The 11,351-nt window shown below is 40.7% G+C and overlaps 1 protein-coding gene across 1 annotated transcript; it reads left to right on the forward strand.

The window, feature by feature from the left end:
• Positions 1-206: 206 nt before the first annotated feature.
• Positions 207-1,954, forward strand: LOC121777616 (protein phosphatase 2C 37-like). The gene is made up of 3 exons (XM_042174924.1): positions 207-1,203; positions 1,298-1,403; positions 1,495-1,954. The coding sequence occupies exons 1-3, from the start codon at positions 517-519 to the stop codon at positions 1,779-1,781; spliced, it is 1,080 nt and encodes a 359-aa protein (XP_042030858.1). The 5' UTR covers positions 207-516; the 3' UTR covers positions 1,782-1,954.
• The last annotated feature ends 9,397 nt before the right edge of the window (positions 1,955-11,351 follow it).

The raw sequence follows: 11,351 nt of genomic DNA on the forward strand, positions 1-11,351 counted from the left end.
TACACGCGCTCCGGAAAGGAGACACGAAGGCGAATATCGAACATAGCGATGCTGCCACGTGTTGAAAATTGTGCGGAAAAAAGGCATATTTTAAATAATTTTGGTAGGCCTAAAAAGTAGGTGGGCCCCAACCAACTTACAAAACCACTGCGTGTCATGACAACAGGCCCCCATTTATACCCGCTTATGTTCATTTATCATTTCCCCACAAATTCGTGTACGATCCAGATCCAATCAGCCATCACCTCAACGACCCAGATCTCTCCACCCTGCCCAATACGGTGGCGGGCAGCTGCCCGCAACCCGCCCTTCCGCATAGAAAAAGCAGATTTTCGATGTACTCTCCGTCATTAATTTTCTTCTTCTTCTTCTGCTTCTTCGAGTCGAAGCTGTTTTCTTCTTCTTCTTCTTCTGCTTCTTCGAGTCGAAGCTGTGGTGCTATTATATATTCAGAGAAATCTGAGGAAATAATCAGTTAATCAATTTGCGAAACTAAATAGATCGCTGTAAATTACAATGGCTGGAATAGTTGAGACGCAGACGGCTGCGACTCCTTTTGAGGCGAGTTCTAAATCCAGAAGCAGGATGGAGATCAATCGCCTTAATTTCGATCTATCCGATTCCGCGATGGCGCGGCCGCCGCTGAAGAAGCGGAGGCGCAAGGACGATGCGGCTGTTCAGAGCTCCGATCTCGAGCTGAAGCGCTCGAGGACGGCTCACGAGTGTCCGAGATACGGCGTGACGTCGGTTTGCGGTAGGAGGAGAGATATGGAGGACTCGGTGGCGATTTGCCCTTCCTTCTGCGGCGAGGACGGCGATATCCGCGGCGATTTGCACTTCTTCGGCGTTTTCGACGGCCACGGCTGCTCGCACGTGAGCAGGAGGTGCAAGGAGCGGATGCACGAGATCGTGAGAGACGAGTACGAGAAGGACGGCGGCGGCGACTCGCCGTGGGAGGATGCGATGGTGCGGAGCTTCAGGAAGATGGACGATGACGTGGCGGAGTGGTCGAGCGGCCTCGCCTCCACCTCCGATGATTCCAGCTGCCGCTGCGAGATGCGCACCCCGCAGCGCGATTCGGTCGGTTCCACCGCCGTCGTGGCGGTGGTATCCCCCGAGAAGATCGTCGTCTCCAATTGCGGCGATTCTCGCGCCGTTCTGTGCCGGAACGGCGTCGCGATTCCCCTCTCCGTCGATCACAAGGTAGATAGCGGTTTTCCGCTTGTTTCGTATTGATTTATGCAGTTATCGTCGAATTATGATCTGACTTTTATTGTTTTGATGCTCGATTTTGCAGCCAGATAGACCGGATGAGCTCCGCCGCATCGAGGAAGCCGGCGGCCGCGTTATCTACTGGGACGGTCCTCGAGTTCTCGGCGTCTTAGCGATGTCTCGCGCCATAGGTGAGCCAAAGCTAAAATCCTACCATTTTCTCAAGCATTAGCTACGATCTGATATTTTACTGATTTGATTAAATTGTTGATTCAATTTCAGGTGACAGTTATCTAAAACCGTACGTGATACCGGAGCCGGAGGTGACGGTTACGGATCGGACGGTGGAGGACGAGTGCCTAATCCTGGCCAGCGACGGGCTGTGGGACGTCGTCTCGGACCAGACCGCTTGCGGTGTGGCTCGGATGTGCCTACAGTCTCGGAAAGGAGAGAGCTCGAATCAGGCTTGCTCCGATGCATCGATTTTGCTAACGAGGCTGGCTCTTGCGCGCCACTCCACCGATAATGTTAGTGTGGTGGTGGTGGATTTGAGGAAGACTACGCAATGAGTCTGTTATAGTATTAAACACATTATATAATTTACTTATATGATATTAATTAGGTCGACTAATCTATATATTTGGGGAAATGTATTGTTTTAATCCCACCTTGATTAACTCTTCGATTGTAACATTTCATTACATATATTGGAATGGACTCAAAAATGAGTTTGCTCGTTTAATTTGCCAACAATGTCTGTAAAAATATTATGTATAAAAAAATGTGTTAGAAATATCTATACAACTTCGTTCTTATTGCTAAACAAAGCTTAGTACATAAGATGATTTAATTACTGGTTAAATGCGGAAAAATCAAAATTTAATTTTGCAACAATTAAAAAAAGTACTCTATTAAAAACAAAATTAATTTGTCCGTAGTTATTTCACGACAAGTACTTTTGTTAGCCGTTTTAGCGTAAGCTGTTTATGTACTGAGAAAATAGATTCGTTGATTAAAAATATTAATAATAATCCTTCCTCCTCATATTAATTGTCTCATAATTTACTCTCATATTAATTGTCCCATAAATTATAGACTTGGATTGAATTTTTTAAAAAAAAGTGCGGAAAAAGTTAGTGAATAGGAATCTTAGTTTTTTTTATAGTAATAATTAGTTTGTTAAAAATATATAATTAATATAAAATTAATAAAATGTGAGATTCAAGACATTTGGAACGAACGAAAATTTATGCCTAGAGACGTGGAGATGTAGGAAGTATATTATACTATATTAATGATTATTTTTATTGTATAAGTGCAACATATCAAAATTTGTGATCTTTTTAATTCATTTTTAAAATTATTAATTTTATAGTTTTTTTTAATGATTCATACAGTCAATGTCGTTTGGATCAGATAGTGGTGCCCAACAGTCACACCATAGCCATAAAAACTTGTTCACAACCACGAAAATACTTCAACAGTCACAAAAACTCCACGCAACATTCACAAATCACATTATTTAATCAATTGTTGGTATATTTTAATTGGACCAAAATAAAAAATATTGGACGAAAATAATTAGAAAAAAAAACTTATCTAATTTTAAAAAATTATTAAAATCAAATCTTCGTTGCATTATAAATACTGGAAATTATACAACGAAAAAATTATACAACGTCAAACGCCTCATCCAACATGCGTTGATACTCGTTGTCAGCCATTTTATAAGATAGAATTTGTGTAAAATTTCAAATTGGAGTTTGGAATGTAATGAAAAAATTGAATTAGGAATATGTATGTTGTATTTATAGAATAAATAAGAAAAGAAAATAAAAAATTTAATTCACCGCCGGCGTGCAGTGGATCGCCGCGACTGTCGCCGCCCCTCCACCAGATGCGCCCCTTCCCGACCCCGGTTGTACACGTCCAGCAGTGGTCCGCCGCGGCGGCACCACTGTGAACACTCTTACCTCAGTAGCACACTAGCAAAAGAAAGACGCTACTAGTATGCTAGATTGTAGTGTGAAATCGTTTGTAAAAGTATATATGAACATCTTTTGTTACGTACCATGATTAAGGGGAGCAACGTTGGAAACTGTCTAGATCTTTGTCAAGTGTTTGTGATTCATGTTTTAATATAGAGAAATTAAAGGATACGTAAAATTGTTACTCCCTTTGTCCCATTTTAAGAGTTTCAGTCACTTTTCTGCACTCGTTCTATAAAAATGATACTATAATTAAATAGTTAAAGTGAAAAAAATGATAAAGTACGATGGAGAATAATGTTAAGAAGACAAGACTATCATTTTTTAAAACGAGTGCAGAAAAGTGACTAAGACTATAGTGGGACGGATGAAGTATATTTTTTAAATAAAATGATCACGGTGGAATGCTATAGTGAGCAAGAGAAGAACAATAAAAATTAGTTAGTTCTCTGAAAACGAAATTGTGCTGAATAATGTGATGAATTATACTAGCATAAAATATTTGTTGGCATTTGTTTTCTTGTATCTATAAATGAAAATGTTCAAGAAAGAGGACATGTGCGGACGCCATTCTTCGAAGAATGAATTTTTTTTTTTGGATATTTGATGATGGAAGGGGGAGTATGACCATTTAATATTTATTTCAAAATAATCAGGAATGGTTTACGATTTATTCACGATTCATTTGAATTTATTAATTAAACTGAAAACTTATTAATTAAAATAGTTGTGATTAAAATTAGCTTTGATTTTAAACATTAGAATGGAGGCCCAATTATAAAAGCTCAGTAAAGAGGCATATTGTAACCTTTATTATCAAATTATGGGTCAGCTCTATTTGAGTCTGATTACTTCTGAAATATTTTCAATCCATTTGAATTGTCTCATAGCATATTTTATTCTCTCTCTCTTTTTTTTTCTTTTAATCACCAAACCACAATTTTCAGCAAACTTGAATTCCTATGATTCCTAAAGCCTCTTTTTAACATATTAAAATTTCTAGCAAGTCGAGTAAAATGAGATTCGTCCATTCTTAATTGAATGGCCAAAAAATCGATGTATATCTGTTAGGTGGATTTCATAGCAGAAACGACACTTCGCCATGGGTGCCTTCCTCTGGCCTGATGCTAACAAACCCCCTTCTCATCAAATAGTTAGAATTGCAATTTTGTTTTGTTGATCAACTTACCTATTCAACAGGTTTGCACTTCTATTTCACTAAGCACATATTAATCTGTATAAACACTATGTCATGTTATGTGGAAACCAAAATAATCATTAGAAAGTAAACAAACACATGAAATACCAAATAGTACTATTACTACAAAATATATGCGCAGACATAAGAGATGATTACAACAATAATATCCCCAATCACTAATACTACTTCTAAGGTGAAATAAAGCTTCCGTCCGTCATCCTCAATGATATCATCACATTCACCCGAGAGCGGGCTCTCAGGCATCTTGAAACTTCCGATACATTTCCGAGCACGATAATCGTACAACATTGCTTCACTCCGTCTACAATCTCTACGAACCACACAACAACCATTCCTGCAAATAGGTGGGGCCGAAAACGGACTTAGTTCCGCAATATTCACATTATTCCAAAAACGCTCACTTCCTTTACCGCTCGACTCATAAACCTTCAACATCGAATTGTCTAAAAAAAGGATAACAAAAGAGTACTCACCCTTTGCAAGAATCGCAAAAATATTAGTCGAGTTATCAAGTGGTGGTATTGAAATTGTCTGAAACTCTTCATTCTTCATATCAAAGCTTAGTTACCCCCTGTCCTTGTTAACCCTTTCCAATGCGCAAAGGACTCATTCTTGCACACCGACTTTATGGGTTTCTCGATGACCAAATCGTGATCAATATCCAATTCCCTCCAAGAATTCGTCCTTGCTGAATACAGACTGGCTTGCAACCTGCCGTGCGCGTTGCACTGCAACAACTGCACCACTTTGTAATCTTCGTCAAACCCACTCTGTTGAAGATTGATCGGAGGGGTTTGTTGAATTTATGATTGAGGAAATTGAGAAATTGTATTCAAATCTGGAAGAGAGATTACAATCGATTTTGGGGAAAAAACTCATGAACTCAGCTCATTCCCTCTCACATATAAAAGTGCTGATTCAAAACTAAACTAACTAACAACTTTCAAATCCCACGGCTAGGATTTAATCTCCACTAAGTTCCCAATCGGACGGCCCCTGAGCTTTCCAGCAGAGATGATCCGATTCCATCAATATTTGGTATTAGCTATTGCAGCTAAGCAATTAACTTCTACAAATCTCCGCCTTCATTGCTTAGATGAAATACCAGACATCATTGCTTGCACAATCCCACCAGCCTCAAACATAATTCGAACTTCTCCCTTGGCAGTGGTTTGGTCAGCATTTCTGTTGGGTTCACTGTTGTGTCAACTTTGAACAGCTTCACCCTTCCATTCTCTACTTCCTCCCTCACGAAATGCAACCGCACATCGACGTGCTTGCTGCGTTCGTGAAACATTTGATGCTTTGCTAAGCTCAAAGCACCATTGTTGTCACAGCCTATAGGAACTGCTTCCCGCTCCACCCCAAAGTCAGCGGCAACACCTCTCAGCCACGCACTCTCCTTCAATGTACTCAGCTTCGGTCGTGGAGAGAGCTACCACATTTTGCAAACCTGATTTCCAGCTTACAGCCGCACCATACATGGTAAAGATGTACCCAGATTGGGATTTTCTAGTATCCATATTCCCTGCAAAATCGTTGTCACAAAAACCAATCAGAGCATCTTTCTCATTGTAGTGGCTACTTTTGAATAAGATCCTCACATCTCCAGCTCCTTTCAGATACCTAAGGATCCACTTCAATGCCTGCCAATGCTCTCTCCCATAGTTGCTCATATATCTGCCAGTACAGCTGATTGCATGTGCTACATCCGGCCTAGTTCCAATCATGGCATACATTACACTCCCCACCACATTTACATATGGGATGGCTTGCATTTCCAGTTTCTCTTCCTTACTCTTTGGTGCCTGTTCCACAGACAATCTGAAATACTATGCAATGGGAGTTGCTGTTACCTTTGAATTGCTCATTCTGAACCGCTTCAACACTCTTGATATGTAGTCACTTTGATTCAGCCAGATTTCCCTTATTTCTATGTTTCTTACAATATTCATGCTAAGGATTCTCTTGGCTCCACCTAAATCCTTCATATCAAAAGCTATGTTCAAATCATCTTTAACTTTCTGAACTTCGAGCTTTGATGCACCTGCCACTAGCATGTCATCAACATATAAGAGCAAGTAGGCAACTGCAACCCCTTTCCTTTTCTTGATATAAACACATTCATCATAGCTGGACCTCTCAAATCCATTGCTCAACACATAATCATCAAACTTCTTGTGCCACTGTCTACTAGTCTGCTTTAGGCCATAAATGATCTTTTTGAGCACACACACTTTGTTCTCCATTCCATGCTTGACAAAACCTTCTTGCTGGCACATGTAGATGGTCTCTTCTAAATCCCTATGCAAAAATGCAGTCTTTACATCCAACTGTTCCAGTTCCCAGTTCAGTTTTGCAACAACTGCCAGCAAAATCCTAATTGATGTGTTTTTAATCACGGGTGAGAACACTTCATTGTAATCAATACCTTGCTCTTGTTTGAATCCCCGAGCTACCAACCTGGCCTTGAACCTGATCTGCTGGTTATCTGCAGATTCAATTTTCTTCTTAAATAGCCATTTACAGGTGACCAGCCTTCTACCCTCCACTTTATCAACTAAAATCCAGGTACCATTCTTGACGAGGGAATCAATTTCATCAACCATGGCCTTCAGCCACTTATCCTTATCTCTGCAATTCATGGCTTCCTTGTATGAGCCAGGTTCAAAAAACTAAATCTCCTCTGCCACACACAAGGCAAAGTATAGCATCTCAGAATCTGCATACCTAGCTGGAGGCTTCACATTCTTTCTTCTGGGTCTATCTCGGGCCAGCTGATAGCTTGTGATATCTGGTTGTGCACCATCATTCTTAGATTCTTCATCATTAGACTGCAGCATAACAATATCCTCATCAGGCTGCTTCTGGCTCTCCACCTCAAACTGAGCTACTGCTGAGAATTCTGCACTGATTTCTCTGAATTCTTGAAAGGCATTTCTGATTCCACAAAAGTCACATCCCTACTCACCAAGACCTTGTGATTTCCAGGCTCTATGCACCAAATCCTATAACCCTTCACACCTTGTTGATAACCCAGCATAACACACCTTAAGGCCCTTGCATCCAACTTTGTTTGCTTCATGTATGTAAAAGCCTTGCAGCCAAATGTCTTGAGGTGAGAATAATCTCCATAGCTACCATACCACCTAAGATCTGGAGTGTCTCCATCAATACTGGAGGATGGGCACTTATTAATCAACTTTATTGCTGTGGCTACAGCCTCTGCCCAGAACTTTTTCTCCATGCCTGAAGCCAGCAACATGCACCTTACTCTCTCCATAATTGTTCTATTAGCCCTTTCTGCAACACCATTTTGTTGAGGATTCAAGGGAACAATCATGTGCCTCTTTATGCCTTTACTTTGGTGGAACAATCCAAACTCATTTGACACAAATTCCAGACCATTGTCAGTCCTAAGGCACTTCACCACACACCCTTTCTCTTTCTCAACAATCGCACACCATTCTTTAAATTTAGAGAGAGCTTTAGACTTTTCTTTAAGTATATACACCCAAAACTTCCTAGAGTAGTCATCAATAATAGTAATATTTCCCTCCACCAACAGACAACACAGGGGAGGGCCCCACAGATCACTACGGCTAGGATTTAATCTCCACTAAGTTCCCAATCGGACGGTCCCTGAGTTCCCAGCTGAGATGATCCGATTCCATCAATATTTGGTATTAGCTATTGCAGCTAAGCAATTAACTTCTACACACTCCTATATAATGGTGATCACGTTATTGTATATGAGAAGATAAAGGAGAAAGTGGTAGAATCTTGGATTGACCTAGAAAAGGATTGCATATTGCAATGTCTAACACACGAGGAGAAGTTAGGCATACTAGACTTAGGTCCTTAGGCAAACTTAAGTCATGCCACTTAAATGACTTCTCGTTGTTTAGGACATTTATTGATACTTTCTGTCTACAATAAAGACCAAAACTAAAGTGTAATATACTCTCATCTTTGTTGTTGTTACGTAGCAAAGTGTTGGCAATTGAAACTAAAAATATAACATATAACTGTCCCACATCGGTATCAAGAGAAAACTGAAACTAGTATATAAGTCTCATGGGCCCCTCTTCCTATCACCAATTGGTTTTAGGATAGAACCCATGGTTTCTATCATGGTATCAGAGCGGGTCGCCGACTGTGGGTCATATTTAACTGACCCAGCAGTATATCTGGGTTGAAACCGAAAAAAATGACTGACCCAGCAGTATAACTGGGCTAAAATTTGGGCCAAGTGGTCCAACCGATCGAAAAAAAATTAGGCCGATTGTCCAGTCGATTAGAAAAAAAAGTCCAACCCCTCCAAGGTTCACCTTGAAGGGTTTGAGGGAGGGTGTTGGCAATTGAAACTAAAAATATAACATATAACTGTCCCACATCGGTGTCAAGAGAAAACTGAAACTAGTATATAAGTCTCATGGGCCCCTCCTCCTATCACCAATTGGTTTTAGGATGGAACCCATGAATTTCTATCACAACGTGTGCAGTTTTTTAAACCGTGGAGAATCAATGAATCAACACCATAATTTGCAGACAGCTCTGAATCTCATCAGGGATCGTACAGGAAGATGCAACAGTATCTCGAACGCCACATCGTTGTTCATAGCTATGTATCCCAATGTCGTATGGTATAATTCTATGAAACTGTTAGTAGTATAATTTAGGGTAAATTGCCTAAAAAGTCATTAATTTTGGGAAAAGTTTGGTTTTTTTCACAAACTATAAAAGTTGTGCCTAAAGTCACGAACTTTATCGGATCGTGCAAATTTCCCAAACTACCCGACCTGACGACATATTTCCGTTAAAAACTTATCCCACGTGGCATGCTGGAGGCGTGACTTGGCAAAATTTCTGAACTCAGGTAATATAACCTCTTTTTGGCTGATTTCGAAAGCGCAATCCCAATTCAATCGACAGAAAACGTAATCGACAAGAGTGAAATCGTCGACAAATGGTTTAGAGATGAAATTGGCGACAAGTCTGTAGATATACATTTAATGAGGCATGTCCAAAATATTTTGTTGGAGCAGGTGCAACTGTTGAACCATATGGATCGTTTGTGTCCAACCTGTATCCATTGAGATACTAAATGGTACATATATTTCTTCTCCTGGAAGGAAGCACGGACAAACCTTAGTGGCAGATGTCATAAAAGCTTTAAGAAGAAAAGGTTAGCTGCTACTAGTGCTAGCTGAAACTTCACTCTTCTAGTCTTCTTTTAATATTAGCTTTATTGAGCATTTTTAGACACACGTCTCCGGCGTTTAATATAATCACATATCGTATATTTGTAGTCATTTTTGGACTAAAATACCATTATGCCTTGTAGGGCATTTCAGTCATTTTTACTCTGCACATGGCTGCATTTTTGCAGACATTGGCTCTGCACATGGCTGCGCTTTTGTCAAATCAAAGTTGATCTTTATATTAGGTGAGGTCAATATCCAAGCTATTATAGTATAATTGTTTGAGCTGATTTATTTGTTTTCACAAATACCTAAAAAATACCATAAAAAATTTGTTAAGACTTTGAATTTGATACACAATTAATCAATAGATATTATAAATAAATATAATAAACCTGCACAAAAAATGTATTATACTCCTAATAGTTAAGAAATTAAATTAGGTGTTAAAATATTAAACAGTATTGTTTATTACAGAAGGTAACATTTTTTCTCCTCTAGTGATAATTAGAGCATGCGCAGCGGTGGCGTCCGTCGCCACCGCCGTCCGCGCCGCTGGCACGGACGCCATCCGCCGCCGCTGCGCTCGCGCCGCTGGCACGGCGCTGCTCGATGTATCGAGCACGTCCGTGCCAGCGGACGCACACGTATGCGCAGAAGTTGTGTTTAAACATTTATTATTATTATTTTTTAAAAATCGGTATTTAATTATAAATAATGCTAAAAAATAAAAAAAAATGTTTTCAAATCCCAAAAATATGGCCGTTTTTTTCCAGTTTTTCTGAATTTTTTTGATTTTTTTTATTTTTTTTCCCAAAATCATCTATAAATACACACATTCATCACTCATTTATCACATCAATTCATCTCTCATTCATCTCTCATTCATAATTCTTATACAAACTATCAACACATTTAACCTTCACTCAAAACATCAAATGGATTTCACTCATCTCATGGCGGAAGCGGAGCGCGAAGAACAAGAATACTACGAACAACATCGTGCCGCTTACGAAGCATATCTCGCGGCGAATACCCCCGCTCATCCTCCTCAACGCACTAAATCAAATCGCCGCTACATCCATCGTGACCGGGAGGGAGCCCACGAAAGGCTCGTTGCCGACTACTTTGCCGACCATCCGCGGTTTCCGGCAGATTACTTCAGGCGCCGTTTTCGCATGTCAAAGCGCTTGTTCATGCGAATTCCTTCGGGCACCCACCACCGATGATTGCCAACGGTTGCTTCGTCTTCACGAATCAGTCCATGGCTTTCCCGGAATGCTTGGCAGCATTGACTGCATGCATTGGAGGTGGAAGAATTGTCCGACTGCTTGGAGGGGGCAACACTTAAGCGGTCACAAAGGCGGCGGCCCAACACTTATTCTTGAGGCGGTCGCCGACTATCGCCTATGGATTTGGCATGCATATTTCGGCGTTGCCGGATCCAACAACGACTTGAACGTGCTCTATTCTTCACCACTCTTCAATGATGTGATGAATGGTGTAGCACCGGCGATCGACTTCACCATCAACGAAAATACATACCGCATGGGTTACTATCTCGCCTATGGTATCTACCCAAGGTGGTCGACGTTCGTGAAGACGCTCCACAACCCGCACGACCAGAGACGGGTTCTTTTTGCGCAGCGTCAAGAGTCAGCGCGGAAGGACGTCGAAAGAGCCTTCGGGGTCCTTCAAGCTCGATTCAACATTGTGAAGGCCCCG

This window comes from Salvia splendens, chromosome 18 (assembly GCF_004379255.2).
Source record: "Salvia splendens isolate huo1 chromosome 18, SspV2, whole genome shotgun sequence".
Lineage (NCBI taxonomy): Eukaryota > Viridiplantae > Streptophyta > Magnoliopsida > Lamiales > Lamiaceae > Salvia > Salvia splendens.

What these genes read in the sequence shown, in the direction of transcription:
- LOC121777616 (XM_042174924.1), top strand. Translation starts at nt 517, where the DNA reads ATGGCTGGAATAGTTGAGACGCAGACGGCTGCGACTCCTTTTGAGGCG. An exon ending in CCCTCTCCGTCGATCACAAG is followed by an intron (nt 1,204 to 1,297) that starts GTAGATAGCGGT and finishes TCGATTTTGCAG; the next exon opens with CCAGATAGACCGGATGAGCT. An exon ending in AGCGATGTCTCGCGCCATAG is followed by an intron (nt 1,404 to 1,494) that starts GTGAGCCAAAGC and finishes ATTCAATTTCAG; the next exon opens with GTGACAGTTATCTAAAACCG.